The sequence below is a fragment of the Salvia splendens genome, chromosome 5 (assembly GCF_004379255.2).
Source record: "Salvia splendens isolate huo1 chromosome 5, SspV2, whole genome shotgun sequence".
Lineage (NCBI taxonomy): Eukaryota > Viridiplantae > Streptophyta > Magnoliopsida > Lamiales > Lamiaceae > Salvia > Salvia splendens.
Window position 1 is genome coordinate 3,101,747 of NC_056036.1, and position 19,618 is coordinate 3,121,364.

Sequence of the window (19,618 nt, forward strand, 5' to 3'; positions counted from 1 at the left end):
AAATACTTCTTGTCACTATCATCCCCAAATCATGCTTTTGTCAAATGAATATTTTTTTGGGCCTAGAGTTTATAATTATAATAAATATTTCCCCATCCACAAAATAATGATTCATTTTGCCATTTAAAGTACCTGATTACTTTTTTTTTAAGTTTTAGTAAATGAACCTCACATAGTTACTCATAGTCAAACAATTTTTAAATCTGCATCGTGACAAAATGGGTCTTTAAATTGTGAACAGGAAATACAAATTAAGCATTTACATGATGGTATTTATTAGTGTATATGTAAGTGAGTCATTTATGTGCATAGGATGAAATCTAACTTGTTCAACCGTATTATAGAATATTAGTAATTATACTACATAATACTAGTCATATAAGTGCAGTTAGGAGATAACTGCTTAAATATACTAAATACACTTCTTCCCTCACAAGTTAGGTTCTATTCTTAACAATATAATCGAAGTCTTACCAGTTCTGTTTTGGACAAAGCATTTTAATAGATACGTTATCGTCATAAACTGATGTTTGAGATAAAATCAGCAGCTGTGGCAAAAATCTAGATAGTATTTGTTGACTTGTGCAATTAATCATAATTAAACACGGTTGCTGCTGTAACATGTTACCTATATTTTTCCTAATTAATGCTAAATTACAATCCTTTACCAAAAAGTTACACGATTCCATCCAATATTATACATTGCCAAGCCTAATAACACAATTTAGAAATAAAAAAAATCAACTACAGTTATATCACCTCTTATGAGATGCAATCACAGCGCATCTCGGGCGTTGGTGGCCCCAAAGACGAAGAACGACTGGAGTCTGGAAAAAGCTTCAAAAGAGAAGTTCAAGATTTTGGGGTTCTTGTGATCTGCTGATATATTATATGCAAGGCCTTAACGAAGCTCGAAAATCCAGCAAGAATGGGGAACAAGTTGAATATGTGTGGAGAAACTATTAAACTGATCCATTGATTGCCTGCAAAATTTGGAAAATAAAATCTCATTATGATACAATTTTTCTGGCAGTTGATTATGAATACTACATTAATCATAACACACATAAAATGAATAGTGCCATCATTCAATAATGTAATTCTCCAGTTCTGTTCTCATGTGTATCCTGACCAACTCATCACAACAAATATTTGCGTATAAAGTTCACCTTAGACTGTAGAGAACATCCTCCAAATCCACACACGAGCGTTGAAAGGTTCATTCCATTTACCGAAGCTTGCCCTACAGACAAACTGTGAAACGTAATTAAATGGACACCGTCAGTCTCTTCCTAAAATAAACTAACCAACTGTAAGAATGCAGCAAAATTTTATCAGATGGTAGTACTTGATCCGTACCTAGAAGTGTGTTCACAAACCATGCAACTCGGACAGTGAGACATGTGTAATTGTAGACAATAGGTCACATGAAATTGGTGTCTTGTTCCTGTTGTTCAAGAACAATGGTAGCACACGCAAGTCTATAGGCTGTGGATCTCATATTTCTAACCAGAACATAGATCTCCTTCCTTCTCCGCCTTACAGGTACATCTCTCCATTGTTCCTCACGAAGCCTGGAAAGTATGCTCGCTTCGCAAAGAGCACCTGCTGTGGCCTTCTTGCTGTATACTCAAGAGAGAGGAAAAGACAATCATAAGAAAATTGAAGGAATTTTGTGAAGAAACACCCTATAAAACATGACATTTTATACTCCTACAAACAGAGCATGGCTTTCAATCAGAACATGTTGCAAACTTGCCTTCCTCGAACAAAACCAGTCGTAACAAAGCCAATGGGCAATCTATGGGATGAGAGAGCTTGATCCTCAGGTATCTGAAGTTCCCATTTACCGGAAGGTGACTGCATGAAGTATGTCATAACTGAAGATTGAGTTATTTGAAGTGGTTCGTCTTTGCTTTCTGAGCTGCATCATTTCAAAACAATTGCATAGATTAAACATAATGGATTAATTACACTTAACTGAATGACAGACGACTCTATCATATAACTCAAGGAGTACCTGGCAGTCCATAACTGTATGTCAGTAGCAAGGGGTGCACAAACCACTGCTCCCTGTTCAAAAACGCCTTCCTTAAAAGCACGCAGAAGTACTCGAACAAAGCAAGGTGGTTTTCTGGACTTCATTTCTGACATAACAATTTCTTGTTTGAGAAAATCTTTGTTCCTCATGAACTTATGCAAGAAATTCTCAGCACCATGTATACTAGGGAATAACAAACGATTGCCACTGATATTATCTAGGAAATCATTCAGCATGTATGAAGTCCTTGCTACAATACCCTCAAACGGAGTAGCCTGACAATCAGAAACATTATTCTTTGATTTTTCAGAGGCAGAGTTTGTCTCCATGTCATCAATTTTTTCATCTTGAGTTCTACATATATCTGCTTGAATTTTTCCAGCTTCAGTCAATTTCTTCCCAAAATTGTAGACCACACAGTCCCATGGAGGTTGTATAGGAACTTTCAGTGGCCTCTTAGAAGGAGGAACAAGCATAGCTTTTTGGTTGACTTTGGCTGCCTCCATTTCCATAAAATCCGAATATGCGTTGCAGTCGGGAAAGTCCAAGGGGAAGTATGGCAATCCAATCTGCAGAAAGACAAACGACATCATCACCAGAAATCTCTTTACCCTAATCATCATAAAAAATCTCTTGGTGGAGCATCATCAAAAGTATAACTTACTTCACCCGCAACCCAGTGCTTCTCTCTTAAGCCTATAGCATAAGCACCATTCGATACAAAAGTATTCCAAAATGCTTTTACCCAACTTAGAGGTAGAATAAGAGAGCACCTGAAGAAATTTGTAAAAGCGAACAATTGCTTTGTTATAAGAATACCTGAATCATATGCCAGAAAGATCTATTTGGAAAACATCAATAAACTAGGTTGGTTGAGCTTGCATATATAACCAACAAAAATAGCCAACTCCGATTATCAATCCAAATGTCAAAGTTGAAAGCAGCTCTATCTATAGTTAGCAAACAGTTAGGAGTTGTCACAAATAGAATTTAAAGACTTTTATTAGAGCATTTGAACAGTGCATTGTGTTTTGCAGAAACTTATGAGGCGCGTGGACATTTGAAATACCATAATTATTGATTAGGCCAAACTTTATAGAAGAAAAAGTTGTATGGAAAACATGAAACACCACGAAAATCATCAGTGAGAAGATATACCTTGTAATAGAATCTTCAAAAATTCCATTTTTCAAAAGCAAAACAGGACACGATCTGGTGTAATTTTCATCAATAGTTTTGTTTTGAGACCCAGAACCTTTTTGGCTAAGGCAAAAGAACTCCTTCCGCTGGCGATGCTTGCCAGCACATAAAACACTTTCTTCCACTGGAGGGTCTACAATATTGCTAGCGTCCCATAAATCAACATACTCGTGTTCAAATTCAGCTTCATGGTTAGGTGCTGATGTTTGCTGTTTACTCTGGTATTCATTACCTAGTAAACCAAGGTTCTTTCCAACAGGAACAGCCACACCCCCAGTCTTAGTCAGATTACGAGGGTCCTTCACAACCATGGAAAGAACTGCAGAAGAAGATATCTGATGTCCATTCTCAAACATAGACGTATTTTCAGATTCCACAGCATCATCATGCTCATGAGCTGAACATTTCTTCACAGGCCAAGGGTTCTCCGAATTACTGAGAAGCCAAACAACAGAAAATCTTCAGTTGGAATGCATATCCATATAGATAGAGAACAATTATTACTCCGATGCACTCACAGCTTAATAGGTTGCAATGTCTTGTGCAGCAACTGAAATACCTTTGTACCTATCAATTCCACTTTTGCAAGCTGTCCCTCTTGAGAAACGCATTGAGCTGAACAAGTCCCATCTGCCTGGATAGAAAACTCAGCATTTGCAAACACATCAAAAATATGCTCAGAAATTAAGTAACCTATAGTAGTAAATCAATGTGAATCACTGAATCCTTCCCCAGATACATGAATCTGATTTTTTAGGTAGTCATGTGAAAGAGAAATATAAACCCAGAACAAATTTAATAACAAAATAGCTGGATGTATTAATAGAAATTTCAAATCTAAGCACACTAAAAATGCATCCTATCAAGCCCACAACCTGAAAAAGAGAGTTGCATAAAAGTCAAGCACGAAACATTTGAAGTTATGTAACCTACATTCATTTCACATGCTGAACTTAAAGAATCATATGCTTCTTTAAAAGAGGCAGCATGTATCCACAACCAGAGCTGGCGGATAGAGGTGGTGTTATCAATATTAGGACCGTCACAGGAAACTTCTCTGTGAAGCTCATCTACGTTAGTAGAAATCTGCTGCATAGGTCGCCACATGTAGGTCACAGGAGCAATAGTAGGCAAACTAGGTTTTCCAGAATCATGAAGCTGCATAACCATAATTATTAGAACACTACCAATAGGTTAATATCCAAATTCAGGAAACGTAGAGGATTGTTACTTCACCATAGCGGTTCCAAAGATATTGCCCACAAGAATATCATGTAAAGTTTCTTCACAACAAGCTGATGGAGAAGGCACTAGCACAGAACTTAGAACTGATATCAGCGTTTTCTGGAAACACGCACAAGGAGGTTAGGTCATTCTAAATATACACACAAAAGCACACCAAAGTGGTAAATCCACAAGCATAAGGTGGAAACGAATGAAGTGGAGGATAAGAAAAAAGTGAATTAAGATATTCAGCAAATGTTCACAAATTAAAGATGCCTGCCTGTGGACCCTCTAACTGGATTGCACCATAGTAACTTGCATCATGCACAAGCACTCCATTTTTTAATTTTTTCCACAGAGCCCTTGAACCTCTTCCTCTGCATCACATAATTTGAAGTAAAGTTATTGTGCTTGCAAAATGATAGATTGATTTATTATTGACCATAATAGACATCTAAAGCATATCAACTAACTTTAATTGCTCATCTTTAAAATCAAGAAAGCAACAAACCTATAGATTACATAGTCATGTTCTGACTTTGCCAAAAAATTCATTTAAGGTAAGATGCTTTAGAAACAAATAAACAGCCACCTTTTTACCACAAAAGTTTAAGAAGACAACTACCTCCCATGAAGGCCAAGGGGAATATAAAATCCCCAAAGTTTTTCCATTTTGAACCGCTTAGCATGCCAAACGTGCGTTCTCAGTCTCTTGGTCCCATCCCCTGAAGTAACATAACTGGTTGGAAGGTTCTTCTTAAGTTCAACACTCCTCTGAACACGGCGGGAAACTTTCTTTTCATCATTCCCCATAGAATCAATTTTGCCTGCACGTCCTAATCCATCAATACTTCTCTTCCTGAACTTCTTTCTTGCAACTCGATTATCATGTCCAGTAGTTCTCCTCCTCTTGTTCCTTTGTGATTTGAAATTGTTATCCATGCGATCAGCAATAATAGAATGCAGTCCCTCAATCTCAGGAGCTCTAGACTCTGCAAATTTCCACACATGAAGTTCGTGTGGAGGTGCTGCTGGTACTCCACCTTTATTGCTATTTATTACCATATCCGCAATGCTAAATAATTAAACAATTTGTGTACTGAGAGCTGCAGTCAGCTATCACAAGCAAGCTCTTCGCCTGTGAAACAAAAGAGAAGGAAAATATTAAATTTGAAATGTAGATAATGTCTTGAAGTGTCCAATTTTCTCAGAAACTAAAACGCAAATAGATGTACGATTCAACAAAACATATAGAACTACTACATTTTAACACAAGTTAACTATCACCGTGATAGTATCACGGCTTAGTATTCCAAACTGACCATAGAATTGACACCTTCAAAACAAGAGAATCTGGAAAACTTACATAAGCCATTGTCCATTTACATAGTACAAACTAAATCACATGACCAATAAAAAGTAATACTAGCTTCCTTTTCTTCTGCATGTTGTAATAATGATTGCATAATACATACGTATCTATATCTATAATCTATAATCTATCTATAATAATATAAAGAGAGAGTTTTTGGACTATTTTCAGAAATACCACTAAGTTAAGTTTTGGAGGGAAACATCATAAATTCTTTAAAAAGTTTGGTTATTGTATTTGAAGCATATTGCAAAAAATTATTTTAAAGCAAAAACATAGATATATCAAAAGTAGAGTTCGATATTTTCATTCATTGGTTAGACAATAGCTGTGGTAATTGTGAAGAAACACTGCAGAAACTATTGGACAAGATAACTGTCTAATACATATAATGGAGAAATAATGGTTTCCCAAACAAATAATTATGGAGAAATAATTGTGAAGAAACACTGCAGAAACTATTGTACAAGATAACTGTCTAATACATATAATGGAGAAATAATGGTTTCCCAAACAAAATTTTTAAATCTCTATAAATACCTATAAAAACGAGCAGGAACTCAATCTAGAAGAGAAACAAAATCAATTCAATCAGAAACAATAAGATCAAATACTTGAATTGAAGAAAATCAATACCTGCTGCAACTCACCACAGCGAGGCAGGAGACGCAGAGCGGAAGGAAAGGCGTCGAGCGGCAATGCAACGAGGTACGGCGGTGACGCAGCGGTAAGGCAGGTTTCGCCGGTAAGAGAGAGAAGTATATGTCTATACAATCCAATTTAGGAATTTAAATAGTTAGGTTTTTATTTAGTTTGGGCTTTAATATGCTGTAATAAATTTTAATTTGTATTTTAAATTTGTTGCCTTTGTGCAAGTAGATATAGTATTAATTTATTCAATGTTTTTATTATTCTTTAGTATTCCGATATTGAAATTATTTATTGTAAATAAATTTAATTATTTATATCGAATACTTCAAGTTGTATAATATTTAAATATATTTATATTTAAATTATTAAATGATGTATATATAATAAGATTGAGTTGATCTTGATTTTTTCTTCGATATAATGTACTATTGTTCAATACTTTTTCATTTATTTCTGTTTTAAAATATTTTTCAAAAGCATAATGTTATTAATTTATTTTTATTTCTAATGATTATACAAATTTCTTTAAAGCATTATGCTATTAAATTTTGAAATATTTGGGAGAATGTTACTTAAATTTGATAATCTAGCAACACAATCCAATCTATGAATTGTGTATATGGAAAATACCAAATTTTTTCTCTTTGAAAAGGACACAAACTGAAAAACGACGTCGTATGAGTATGCTTCAGACTCTTGAATATTGAGAAAGACCCCTCATTCTTCAACTCGTTTGATTCAAATTGATTTCGATTACTGCATCAGCTAAATTTAAAAACTATTCAGGTTGAAATCAACAAGAGAAAGAAAAGATGTTGGAGAAAATTGGGCTGCCGCCGAAGCCATCACTGAGGGGGAATGCTTGGGTGGTCGACGCCTCAAATTGCCAAGGATGTTCCTCACAGTTCACTTTCATCAATCGCAAGGTCCGTCAATTTGCCTACCTCTTTCTCCACTGATCAATCCATTTGATTTCAGATCTTGATTTTAGTGCTTCATTGATGAAAACCCCTTTCGTCAAATTTATTGGTTCTTGAGTTTTTGTTACTCGGCCATGATTTTGATAAGTGAAATTTTCCTGTTTCGATTCATACCCTTTACACTTAATTGCGTATTTTTTGATGGGTTTCGTTTAAGTTGTGATCTTTTTGCCGTTGATCACGATGGATTTGAATTGAATATTTTGATGTCTTGGGCTGGATGGATTTCCAGCACCATTGCCGCAGGTGTGGAGGCATATTTTGCGGTGGCTGTACCCAGCAAAGGATGGTATTGCGTGGTCAAGGCGACTCGCCGGTCCGTATCTGTGAACCGTGCAAAAAGCTCGAAGAGGCTGCACGGTTTGAATTGAGATATGGACATAAAAATAAATCTTCTAGAGGTATTCAAAGATATCTCTATTTGGTTCATTCTCTTCATTTATTTTCATTTACTAGTGGTTCATCCTCGTATTAATTGTTATGCTGATTTATTTTGCTATAACCCACATTGTTTTCTTTCGTAAACTTACTCTAGTTTGAAAGCTTACCATTGCTCTCTGGCTAACCTGCTAGCTTTTCCATCTCCCGTTATTTATTCACAAGTGGTTCATGCTCATATTAGGTGTTCTAATAACCTCCATTGTTGCCTTTTGTACACTTGCTCTAGTTTCGAAAGGTTAACGTTTCTCTCTGGCTAGCCTGTTAGCTTTTACGTCTTATGTTATTTATTTACAGGAGATTCTTCCTCATATTAAAATGTTTTGTTAACTTGTTTTGCTATGACTGTCATTGTTGTCTTGTGTAAACTTACTCTAGTTTTGAAAGTTTAACATAATACTAACATTCTCTCTGGATAACTTGTTAGTTTTTACTGTCTCCTGTTATGCTATGTTAACTAGTACTATAAAAGTAGGTCACATTTAGCAATATTTGATTAATTTGTGATGAACTACTTAAATCCCTTTTTAGAGTTATATGTTCATGCTGCTGGATTAGATTTCTATAATGCTTCGAACTTGGATAAGTGCAGTGTACAGAGAACAGTATTCGATTTTTTGATTGAATGCATGTGAACTGCCTTGTGTCACTGCACAGAGAGCAATTTGTTTCAGAAGGGTCACTGCTGCGTGTCTCTAAATTACCTTTTAAACATTCAATTCTATATCATATGAAAATACTCCGTATTTTCGTTATGATATTGAACCATTTGGTATAAAAATCTATTTTTCGGCGCTGCACATTAGCATGCTTGCGTGTTATCTCTGGCAGATGAAAGAGGAATGTGGTTATCTGAAATTCTGAATTAGCTATTGCAGGTAGTTCGAAGCATGGTTCAAAGAAAGATGAAGAGATTTTGAATCAGATTCTCAGTAACGAGAATGGGCATTCCTCTTCACAAAAAGGCAGCGCATCATGTTCAAATATTTCCGAAGTAGCTAGTCAGGTTGAAGGTACAGATGTAGTTAGAAATCTCTCTCTCGATAAGTCTACTTTCACGTTGACAGAGTCAGGATCTGTCACCCCAGAAGATTTACGCCAGCAAGCTCTACTTGAAAAACAGAAGCACAGAACTTTGAAAGCTGAAGGAAAACCCGAAGAAGCATTAAAAGCTTTTAAAAAAGGGAAAGAGCTTGAAAGGCAAGCTGCAGCATTGGAGTTAGCTTTGAGAAAAAGTAGTAAAAAGGCTTTGTCGTCAAGCAACATAGATGATATTCAACAAAACAAAGATGAAGCTAAAACCACTGGTCTTAAAAACAAAATCCCGTCTCAAAAGAGTAAAGGAACTGACGATGTTTCTGCCGAACTCAAGGAACTGGGATGGTCGGATCTAGATCTCAACGATGCAGAAAAAAAGCCAGCAACCATGTCTTTGGAGGGTGAGCTGTTTTCGCTTCTCAAGGAAGTCTCTCAGAAACCTAATAAAGAGAAGCAAACTGTCAGTGCTGATAAAGCTAAGGTTGTTGCTCATAAGAAAAGGGCTCTGGAACTTAAACGAGCTGGGAATGTTGTCGAGGCCAAGGAAGAACTTAAGAGAGCTAAAATTCTTGAGAGGAAAATAGAGGAAGAGGAACTTCTGGGTGGGTCTGATGATTCTGATGATGAACTTTCATCTCTAATACGCAGTATGGATGCTGACGAGCGTGCTGATTTTTCGGGGACATATAAATCTAACATGAATTTGGATTTCAATCAGTTGATTGGAATGGCTGATGATATTGCTGTGGATGGTAATTTCGACATAACAGATGAAGACATGAATGATCCAGAGATGTCTTCTGCCTTGAAATCGTTAGGTTGGGAAGACGACTCTGCAGATTTTGATGACCATGGCAACGAGGTTGCATTTTCTAAGAAGGATTCATTAATAACGGAGATTCAGTCTTTAAAGAGAGAAGCTCTAAATCAGAAAAAAGCAGGCAACACAACAGATGCATTGTCACTTCTTAGAAAAGCTAAACTACTTGAAAAGGAGCTCGAAAATTCCAAAGATTTGATCCATCAGGGTTCCGCTATACCTCAAAAAGGTGTAATATTGGAATCTGTGGAAGAATCTTCATTTTCCAGCAGGGCGAGTGTGAATGACGCTGACCCTAAGTCGACTCCAAAGAGTAAACTAATGATTCAGAAAGAGCTTATTGCCCTGAAAAAGAAGGCTCTAGCACTCAAACGGGAAGGTAGATCAGATGAGTCGGATGAAGAATTGAAAAAGGCGAAGGTTCTTGAGGAGCAGCTTGAAGGTATGAAAGAAGCTCCCACTGCAAGACAGCCAAGTATTGGCAACAAGCAGAGTTACAGCATAGATGAGACTACGGATAATGGAGATGAAGAAGTGACGGATCAAGATTTGCACGATCCTTCGTATCTGTCACTTTTGAAGAACTTGGGCTGGGAAGATGAGGATAATGCAGATATAGCATCAACTTTAAAAGAACATAACCAGTCCCAGAAGCATATAGGTGGGCCCTCTATCACCCAATCTAGCGCTGATTCTGGAGTGAAAATGCCTAAGAAAAGTAAGAGTGAAATTCAAAGGGAATTGTTAACGTTGAAAAGAAAAGCTCTTGTGCTGAGACGCCAGCGAGAGGTCGAGGAGGAGGAGGAGGAAGTGCTGAACAAGGCCAGATTGCTGGAGGCACAGTTGAAAGAATTTGAAGAACCGATCAAAATAGATTATTCTACCCCCAAAAACAAGGGAATCGCATCTGTTCATGATGATTCAGAAAAGCAAGCTAAAGTTGAGATTAGACTAGAGAAACCAGATGGAATACCGCAGGAGATTGAGAAGCCACAAGAATTGCATGCTTCTCAATCGACTGTTTCTCAACCATATTCGAGTTCCCTCCAACAAGAGATCCTTGCACACAAGAGGAAGGCGGTTGCCTTCAAGAGAGATGGGAAATTAGCAGAAGCTAAGGAGGAGCTTCGCCAGGCAAAGCTCTTGGAGAAGGGCGTGGAGGAAACACCTCAGACTACGACAACCAAATCCAGTGACAGTTCAGCATCCAACGTCTCGTCTGTGGACAAGGAGGCCAGTCCCAGTTCAGTTTCTAAACCATTGTCAAGCCGTGAAAAGTTCAAACTGCAGCAGAAATCGCTTGGCCACAAGCGTCAAGCGCTCAAGCTGAGAAGGGAAGGTAAAACAGCAGAAGCTGAGGCCGAGTTTGAACTGGCAAAGGCTATAGAATCGCAGCTGCAAGAGTCGGACGCTCATGATTCTGCTGGGCCAGCGGATGATGTCAGCGTTGAGGATTTTCTCGATCCTCAGCTCCTGTCCGCATTGCAGTCAATCGGGTTAAATGATGGACAATCCAAATCCAAGGCTATAGAACAACCAGAGCCGGTCAAGATCGAGGCAGATGCTGATACAGAGAGAGCTCAGCTGGTGGAACAGATCAAGGCCGAGAAAGTGAAGGCGGTGAAGTTAAAACGCTCCGGCAAGCAAGCTGAGGCCTTGGACGCCCTACGACGTGCTAAGCTTCATGAGAAGAAATTACAGTCTCTAACTTGAAGAAGAATGATGCTTTCGGCCTTTTGGCATGATTGGAAATGTGCCATGTATTTTTGAAGCCATAATCTTATGGAATCTTCATCGGTTGTATTCAGTGTGTATTATATATTCAATCTTGAGGATATATATAATTTTTGGGGTTGATTTTAAAATTTCTAGTTTTATTTTTAATTATTTCTCTATTTAGTTGGCTTTGCTGGTTGGGGGAGTGAAACATTACAACAGAAGATCCAAAATCAATCAACGAAGACTGTAGGGAAATAATATCATATACAAACAAATGAACATACAAATATGTGTATGAATCAGTATGTACACTTTGTAGCAGTTATCAAATCTACATGACTTTTAACCTTGTTTCAAACATGTCTCCTGCTTCAGTCATATAGAAGCTACTCTTCATGATCTTCATTGTCACACTCAAACCCGACCCAACTGATAAACGAGAACAGGAATTCCTTGAAGCTAACCTTCCCGTTCTTATCCCAGTCCATTTCTTCTGCATAAGCAACAATGCCACTGTTAAAAGCCAAACACACCTCTTGCCAGTAATAAACCATGAACTACGCAAAATATTGAAATTGTCGAAGAAAAAGAAGGGTTCATAACTAAAACGGTTGTGTGTGATGTGTGAAGGAGATTTCTCCTTGGGAGAAGCCTCGTTTAGTGCCTTGACGACATCCTTCTTCTTCAGCTTCCCAACACCGTTCTTGTCAATAAATAAGAACACCTCAATTATCGCATTCAAGGTCGTTTCAATCTGAGGCGAACACATCTTCAGTTTCTGCAGCAAGTTCATATAACGGAGAATCATAACATGATAACAAATCCCGAGTCAGCAAAGAAGACGACAATGCTTATACCGTGTTAGGTGAAGCCGGAGCATCCGTGAGGAGATAAATGAGAAATACAACAACTATAAACTCCTTCAATTGTATCCCTTCCTTGTCGTCTATGTCACAGTAGGCGACAAGATCGCCAATTTCCTCATCACTAATGCTGAACTCGAACGCGTGCAAGCATTTCTTCAGCTCTTCATTGTCAATAGTACCATTCACGTCTTCATCTGTGGTAAAGGCAATAAAGACTTATCATCAAGAACACGAGTGCGATCTCAATAGGAGTTGAGAACTCACCATACTGCTCGAATATGTTCCTGATCTCTTTCAGCCCCTCTCTGAACTGAGGGAATTTCATGATTATGCTGTCGAATGATTTGAAATTGTTATTCCTCGAAGGGTTCCTCTTCATCTCCACCATTTTCCTCTCAAGGGTCGAGTCTAGTCTCTTATAGTTGTTTGGCAACGTAGAACAGCAGATTATGTCTTGCAACTTGTCGTATAACGACTTAAAGGGTGATTGATATGCACCTTACACGATACAAAGACTTGTGTCAACAACAACAACGTTGCATCACAAACAAAGCTTCAACAGTTGATCATCAAAACAAGGTTCAAATAACTTTCATCTTTGAATTTGCTAAGGGCATTCCTTCTAATTTCTAGACATGTTAGTTAAAACTGTTGATATTCATGCTTAAAAATGAAATCTTTATTTTATAAATAGTCATGTTAGTTAAAACTGTTGATATTCATGCTTAAAAATGAAATCTTTATTTTATAAATAGTCATGTCTACACAGAATTTTATGACCACTTCTCAACCAATTTTACAATATGTGATTAGCTAAAGGGTTCAAATGAATACCAAGAAACATTGTTTGCTAATCTACTTATAGCAATTCAAATAATACCAATTCACACAAAAATCTGTGAATAATTTCACTAGAAAGAGGCAAAATATTCTTGCATCCTTAAGCTTCAAATAACAGAAATTAAATATCACTGAATTTCCCATATGATGAAAAGATAGAAACCAAAAATGAAAAAAAATGCATAGGGTTTTACCTTGTGGATCTTTCATGGCTTTGGGAGTAAAAATACCTGAGAAAGTGTACACAAAAGTAGAGAGCAAATGGCATAAGCAGATATTTTATATCTAAGCAGAAAAGAATGTTAAAGAATGGAATTGGGTATAAGAAAAGTAAAGTAGAAATGTGGAGTTTGTCTATGGAATAATGGTTTTCGAATTAGAATATCTGAAATTCTCTTCTTTTTCCTTTTCTTTTCCATTTTTTTTCTCAAGTGGAAATGTAATCATGGTTTTGTTGAATTCCACTTTGTTCATCTCAAGCACACATGATAACAACCTTCAAGATTCTGTTTTATCACTTTATGGGGCCATTGATGTTATGATTTTCATTTTTACTCCAAAAACCATGCCATCCTATAACTTTGCTTTTATAATTCTCTCTTTATTTTTAAAATTCTTTCTTTTTTTATTTACAGGAATGCATTTTTCTTTTTTATATTTTCACTCAAAATGACATATTTCTAAAATGGTGAACACTAGTCTGTATTTATTCTATTTTCACTTAATACATTATAAGAATACTGTATAAAATCTCATGCTAAAAATGCTTCGTTTTAAAGGGGATAGATGAAATATAAAATGTGTATTTGGGAAGACAATGGAACAAAATAAAGGAAGGTCAGCCGTCTCCCTATCGGCTATCGTTTAGTGCGATGATCGTTGAGACAAAGAATTAGCGAAAAAATAAATATCTTTTGTGTTTTTCTTTTTCGGATTTAAATGCAAAGAAAATAGGTTTATGTCATTGGACTGACAATTTAAAATTAGCAAATCCAACTGTTGAAAAATCGCTCAGCAATTACAGATAAACCTCATGAAGTCGCGTTTCTTCAACGCCTCTCTTCCGCAAAACCCCTCGAAGGAGTAGAGTGTAGACGAACAAGGGGATGATACAAATCAAGCATTGAAAAGGCTCAAAGAGTGCAGAAATGGCAGCTCGCATTGCCTCCTCCAGATCCCTCTCCTCATTCCTTTTCTCTCCCAGAGGTGTGTGTGTGCGCGTGTTGTCATGTGCAATTCAATTTTGTGTGAATTCACTCAACAGTTTTCGTTTTGCAGTAAACCCATTTTCCCCGGCCTACTTCTCCACAAACTTCGTTGGTGAATCCCCAGTTCTCGTAATCTCTCCTCTTTGTCTCAGCTAAAGAATTGATTTTGGAATTTTAGGCTTTCTCATTTTGTTCAACGTTTTTTGAATGTTGAAGGTTAGGGATTTTATTCGTGCGGCTTTGTATGATCCAGAACATGGATATTTTTCTCAAAGGTCGGACTCAGTTGGAGTGCTTGATCGAAGCATTAAGTTCAATCAGCTCGACGGTTAGCTGACATGTTTGTGGATATTTAATTTTTGTTAGATTGGTTTTTTTGAGATAGAAATCATATTTTGAGATAGAAATCATGTTATTACTTCTTAGCTTAGGGTGTTGCGAGGTTGAGCTAAGGAAGGTTGTGATTGTGTTATGAATCGAGAGTGTTTCTGATATTATCTTCCAGCTTGATTAACCTTTCCTATGGATGATTTTGTCAACAATATTTTACTGATGTGAAAAAGGGTGCTTGTTGATTTCGAAGCAAACGAACATTTAGAAGCTCATGATTACCAAGATCGTGGGCTGTTGTATACTCTGGTGGCTCTATAGTTCTTCATGTATATTTGTAGCAAGAAACGATATCCATTTCAGTGTGCTAAATTCACATGTCGACATTCTTTGTTATTGAGCTGAGGGTTGCTACTTAGTAGTTACCCCTCTCTCATAGGTTAGTGTAATACAAAATTTCAGTATGATATATATCACATTATGGGCCTTGGGAACTATTAAATGGATTTTCAAGCATTTGGTCTTACAACTGCTCTTGCTTGGATGCCTTGGAGACTTGGAGTTATTTTTATGTATGTGCTTTAACTGTTCAAAGTGCAACAAATTTGAAGGCCGGAAAGCTTATACAAAGCACGTGGATGCTATCTACAAGCAGAACGATATATCTTGGTTTACCCCGGTGGAGCTTTTTAAGGTAAAGTTGTGATGATTGAGATGCAAAAGTATCACCTTATTTCAAACTGCTTGTTTGATAGTGAAGTAGGGGGCTAATGTGAAGAATAACCTATCTGAACATACTGCATTATTTCTGCACGTTATACATTTTTGAAAAATAATACTGGCTTTTGTTTCTCACTATTGTCATTGCTTATTATGTTAATATCTGTTCTTTTGAAGCCTTGGTATGCCCATGGAATAGCTGAAGCAATTCTCCGGACTACTAACCTATCTGTTCCACTAAAAGTAAGTGCATCATTTTTTGAGTAGATAGACAAACATGTGAATATCTTGTACTCCTATCATAATTCATATGCAGATTCACTCTGGTTTTAGATATGATCATATTAAACTAGGAATAGACAATGGCAATATAATTAGTACTTTAACCATCTGTCCGAAATTCCAAGGCTGTCGTATAGTTATAGTCCTGGTTGGCACGCTTATTGCTGTAAAATAAAAAAGTTTAGATTCGTATGGCAATATTTGGCTTAATTTTGTCTTCTGCAAAAGCTGTAAGTTCTGGTAAATCTGATTGATCATATTTTGTCCTCGCTCACCTCCTCCCTCTCCCTTTAAACATTTGTATTTGTTACATTCTATTTCAGATATATGAGATCGGAGGTGGATCAGGAACCTGTGCAAGGGGCATAATGGATTACATAAAAGTGAATGCACCTTCAAGAATTTATGATAGTATGCAATATATGTATGTAATGTCCTGATACATGCTGTTGAGAAGATTTTAGGCTCGTCTTTTTTACTGGTGCCTCTATGTCCTTAGCATGCTTGGCTAATAATATACTCCCTACAAGGACCCCTAGGTTAATACATGATGTATACAATGTATTCGGTTATCCAGTATCGATTAAACTTAGAACTAGCTGGAATACTGATATGAATTTCTGAAGATCTTGAAGTAGGGTTGATATTTCCCAAATGAGGCATCATAGTGGAATTTTAGTTTGGATGTTATGCTTTTGAGATATTTGTAGATAATAATTGTAATAATGTGATATGTTTCAGTTCAGTGGAAATTAGTTCTTCGCTGGCCAAAAAGCAACTGGAAACTGTCGGAGAAGTTAGTAGCCACGCGGAAAAGTTCAGGGTAGAATGTCGTGATGCTGCTGATCCAAGTGGATGGGGTATGCCTGCTTTATTTATGCAGCCTTTGTTAAGTTGTGGTTTGATCTATACATGAATTATGAAGAACAAAAAATGTTCAGGAATCAGGGCTTAGTCTGATATTATGTCTGTTGTAACAGGTTCTGAGCAACAACCATGTTGGGTGATAATGCTGGAGGTATGTAAACTTAGGATCGATAATTGACTGGTTAGATAACGCAAGTTTGGAGATTCTTATTATTGACATGAAAATTCTATAACCAGCATATGAGGTCGTTTGTCTGATAAACTTTCGCAGGTGCTTGATAATCTTCCGCATGATCTAATCTATTCTAAGGATCAAGTCTCACCTTGGATGGAAGTTTGGGTTGAAAAAAGACATGACAAGTAATTCTGATTTACCTTTTACTTGGAATGGATGTTCTTTGGTTTGCTTGTTTTGCGTGTTTTAGATTTATACTGCATTTATGTCAAAGTAATTTACTATTTTCTGTTTGTCTTCATGTGTTCGTCAATAGGCCCGAACTCTCTGAGCTGTATAAGCCTTTGGAAGATCCACTTATTGAAAGTTGCATGGAAATCCTGGATTTGGCAAAAGACGGTAAACCTCATGGAAGCAGGATGGGTTCAATCGCTCAAAGTTTTTTGGCTAAAGTTTTCCCGAGGCCTCGAAGATGCTGGCTACCAACCGGTTGTTTAGTAAGATCTTTCAATAATATTTCCAATTCTTACAATTGTTCTGGATTCACATATTTATGCAATAATACTACACTGAAATACACAGAAACTCCTACAAGTTCTACATGGCGCTTTACCAAAGATGTCCTTAATCGCATCCGATTTCACTTACCTTCCTGATGTAACAATACCAGGCGAACACGCCCCTCTCGTTGCCAGCAAGGTTCAGTACTCTAAATTCTATTAGTAATGTTTCATTAAATTCCCTTCAATGAAGTTTATTTGTGGTTCTATCCTAATTGTTTGCAGAAAGATGGCTCTAACTCAGATCATAACAGTTACCTGGATGCCAAGGTTTGTTTCCTTTTTTGCTGTCACCTTATGAAACAGAGTGTTTATTAGACGCGTCGTTCATCAATAGTTTTCCATGTCTAACAACCGCACCATAACCTCAATTATCCTTACTCAAGAAATGACCTTCTGTCGTTGTCACACCCCAACCCCTCTGGCATATATTCTTAAAATAAATAAATCCAAAATAAAATTTTAAAACTCTTAATCCACATGTCAAATAAAACACTCATATCAAATACATTCAAAAACCAACATCCAACATCCATCTGTATCCTTGATATCTATGAGCCACAATCCAGTGTATATAAATTTTACCTTTAATTTCATATTACAATTATCAAACATATTTTCTAACCAATACATTTAATCATAAGCATTAATAATCATAAATAATTTTACATCCATATGCATATGTCTCTCTGTCCAATTTATTATTCTGTGACAAATCAAGTCTGGTATCTGCCCGGGATTTCCAATATGTCAATATGATTTGACCCATAGGTCCCACTGTGATTTGACCCGTAGGTCCCAATATGATTTGATCCGAAGGTTTCTCTATAATTGGATTCATAGGTCCCTCTGTATTTGACCCGTAGTTCTCTCTGTAATTCGACCCGAAGGTCCCCCTATAATTTCAGATCCAGGGCAAGACCGTCACAGATCCTCTTTAATTATATGATTCATGTACTTCAATGTCGAGTGTATCCATTGCATCAATCAATATCCACATTATATTCTGTGAAATAATTTCAACACAATATATAAATATATCCCTTGCACCAATCATGCATTCACATTATATTCCACCATATAATCCAAATACGATATAGAAAACATATCTATTTCGTCAATCACATAACACGTGTAAAATTAAAAGTCATGGGTTATACATACCCGATTATAATATGTAGTTTATTCGGAAGTAATTTACCTGAAGGCCCGATTAAATCTTCTTACCTGAAGTAATTGTATGAGAGTTGAAGGTTAATTAAGATTTCTTATGGTTATGATTCTTGAGATGAGTTGGAAGAAGAACTGAAACAACATACTAAAATAACTGTTGACTTATGCACCCTTCACAACCTTAATGCATCGATCAATGTCTTCCTTTACAGGGTGACGCTGATATATTTTTTCCAACGGACTTTTGCCTGCTAGAAGATATTGATCACTATTGCTCTGGATGGTTAAAGCCAACCGAAGCTAAACCATTGAAGAAAGGAAAGAAGAGGCGAACTCTTATGGTAAATTCGACTTCACAACATTATAGTATGTGGAAATGACACATTTTTGTTGCTGAATACGTCGTGTTCTAACTACTGTCTTCGTCTCCCTGTATTTGGTACTCCACTGTAGCTTGATACATCATCTTTTATGGAAGAATTTGGCATTCCTTCGAAGACGAGAACCAAAGATGGATACAATCCAATGCTGGATGATTTCAAGAACACCAAGTTCTACCTGAGCGTTCCAACACATAACACCAAGTAGACTGATGGGATCCTCTTCCATTTGTTTTGATGAAACCACAGGTGAGTTTGGAGAAAGCATTTGCTACCAATAAATTTAGAACCAAAAATGAAAAAAAAAAATTGTGCTGAATTCTGGCAAAATTTTTGCAGATCACAAAATGTTGACGCATTAGTAATTGCTTGAGCTGCTTTAGATTGACAAGAACATATTCTTTTCCCACATTCAAAGAATGATAGAGGCGGCTATATATATTGGTACAAGATTTTCATGAATGGTTATTTGCTGTTTTCTTTGGCTATTTGCTTGTTTGTGATGATCATAGAATAGATATTAGTATTATTACTATTTGTTGTTTTGTTTGGTCAATTTAACTCTAAACACGGGGGTGGGTCTAAATAGCCCAACAATTTTACTGGGTTAGGGTTGAAAATTTTTAACCCGAAAAATTCACAACCGGAGTGACTCTAAACCAAATAGCCTGTGGTTCAAAATTAACTGAAGTGGTTGAACCAAAATGAAATAATTCTCATTATTTCAGTTTTAG

General features: G+C 36.7%; 4 protein-coding genes across 9 annotated transcripts; 2 read left to right on the forward strand and 2 right to left on the reverse strand.

Moving 5' to 3' along the window:
- Positions 1-549: 549 nt before the first annotated feature.
- LOC121805336 (ribonucleases P/MRP protein subunit POP1-like) lies at positions 550-6,616 on the reverse strand. Of its 2 annotated transcripts, none has more exons than XM_042205143.1 (13): positions 6,474-6,616; positions 5,091-5,603; positions 4,746-4,842; positions 4,478-4,585; positions 4,175-4,399; positions 3,760-3,875; positions 3,200-3,676; positions 2,706-2,814; positions 2,021-2,610; positions 1,760-1,924; positions 1,360-1,622; positions 1,170-1,254; positions 550-983 (listed from the first exon to the last, which is right to left on the reverse strand). In XM_042205143.1, the coding sequence occupies exons 2-11, from the start codon at positions 5,528-5,530 to the stop codon at positions 1,424-1,426; spliced, it is 2,526 nt and encodes an 841-aa protein (XP_042061077.1). In that variant the 5' UTR covers positions 5,531-5,603; positions 6,474-6,616; the 3' UTR covers positions 550-983; positions 1,170-1,254; positions 1,360-1,423. The 2 variants fall into 2 exon arrangements, with proteins under 2 accessions (XP_042061077.1, XP_042061078.1); XM_042205144.1 differs by having other exon boundaries at positions 6,488-6,601.
- A 600-nt stretch (positions 6,617-7,216) lies between these two features.
- On the forward strand, positions 7,217-11,648 carry LOC121804416. Of its 2 annotated transcripts, none has more exons than XM_042203954.1 (3): positions 7,217-7,414; positions 7,701-7,869; positions 8,776-11,648. In XM_042203954.1, exons 1-3 carry the CDS (start codon positions 7,301-7,303, stop codon positions 11,475-11,477), a joined length of 2,985 nt encoding a protein of 994 aa, XP_042059888.1. In that variant the 5' UTR covers positions 7,217-7,300; the 3' UTR covers positions 11,478-11,648. The 2 variants fall into 2 exon arrangements, with proteins under 2 accessions (XP_042059888.1, XP_042059889.1); XM_042203955.1 differs by having other exon boundaries at positions 8,785-11,648.
- An 80-nt stretch (positions 11,649-11,728) lies between these two features.
- On the reverse strand, positions 11,729-13,554 carry LOC121804417 (probable calcium-binding protein CML22). 3 transcript variants are annotated; one of them, XM_042203958.1, is made up of 5 exons: positions 13,384-13,547; positions 12,614-12,847; positions 12,341-12,543; positions 12,087-12,261; positions 11,729-11,976 (listed from the first exon to the last, which is right to left on the reverse strand). In XM_042203958.1, the coding sequence occupies exons 1-5, from the start codon at positions 13,397-13,399 to the stop codon at positions 11,870-11,872; spliced, it is 735 nt and encodes a 244-aa protein (XP_042059892.1). In that variant the 5' UTR covers positions 13,400-13,547; the 3' UTR covers positions 11,729-11,869. The 3 variants fall into 3 exon arrangements, with proteins under 3 accessions (XP_042059892.1, XP_042059891.1, XP_042059890.1); XM_042203957.1 differs by having other exon boundaries at positions 11,729-12,237; positions 13,384-13,554; XM_042203956.1 differs by having other exon boundaries at positions 11,729-12,261; positions 13,384-13,549.
- Positions 13,555-14,206: 652 nt separating this feature from the next.
- On the forward strand, positions 14,207-19,372 carry LOC121802441. 2 transcript variants are annotated; one of them, XM_042202117.1, is made up of 15 exons: positions 14,207-14,395; positions 14,468-14,526; positions 14,614-14,725; positions 15,339-15,421; positions 15,625-15,690; positions 16,053-16,153; positions 16,471-16,589; positions 16,710-16,747; positions 16,868-16,956; positions 17,088-17,268; positions 17,354-17,470; positions 17,557-17,601; positions 18,717-18,845; positions 18,958-19,133; positions 19,224-19,372. In XM_042202117.1, the coding sequence occupies exons 1-14, from the start codon at positions 14,338-14,340 to the stop codon at positions 19,090-19,092; spliced, it is 1,332 nt and encodes a 443-aa protein (XP_042058051.1). In that variant the 5' UTR covers positions 14,207-14,337; the 3' UTR covers positions 19,093-19,133; positions 19,224-19,372. The 2 variants fall into 2 exon arrangements, with proteins under 2 accessions (XP_042058051.1, XP_042058053.1); XM_042202119.1 differs by having other exon boundaries at positions 14,300-14,395; positions 14,468-14,509; positions 14,614-15,421.
- Positions 19,373-19,618: the final 246 nt, after the last annotated feature.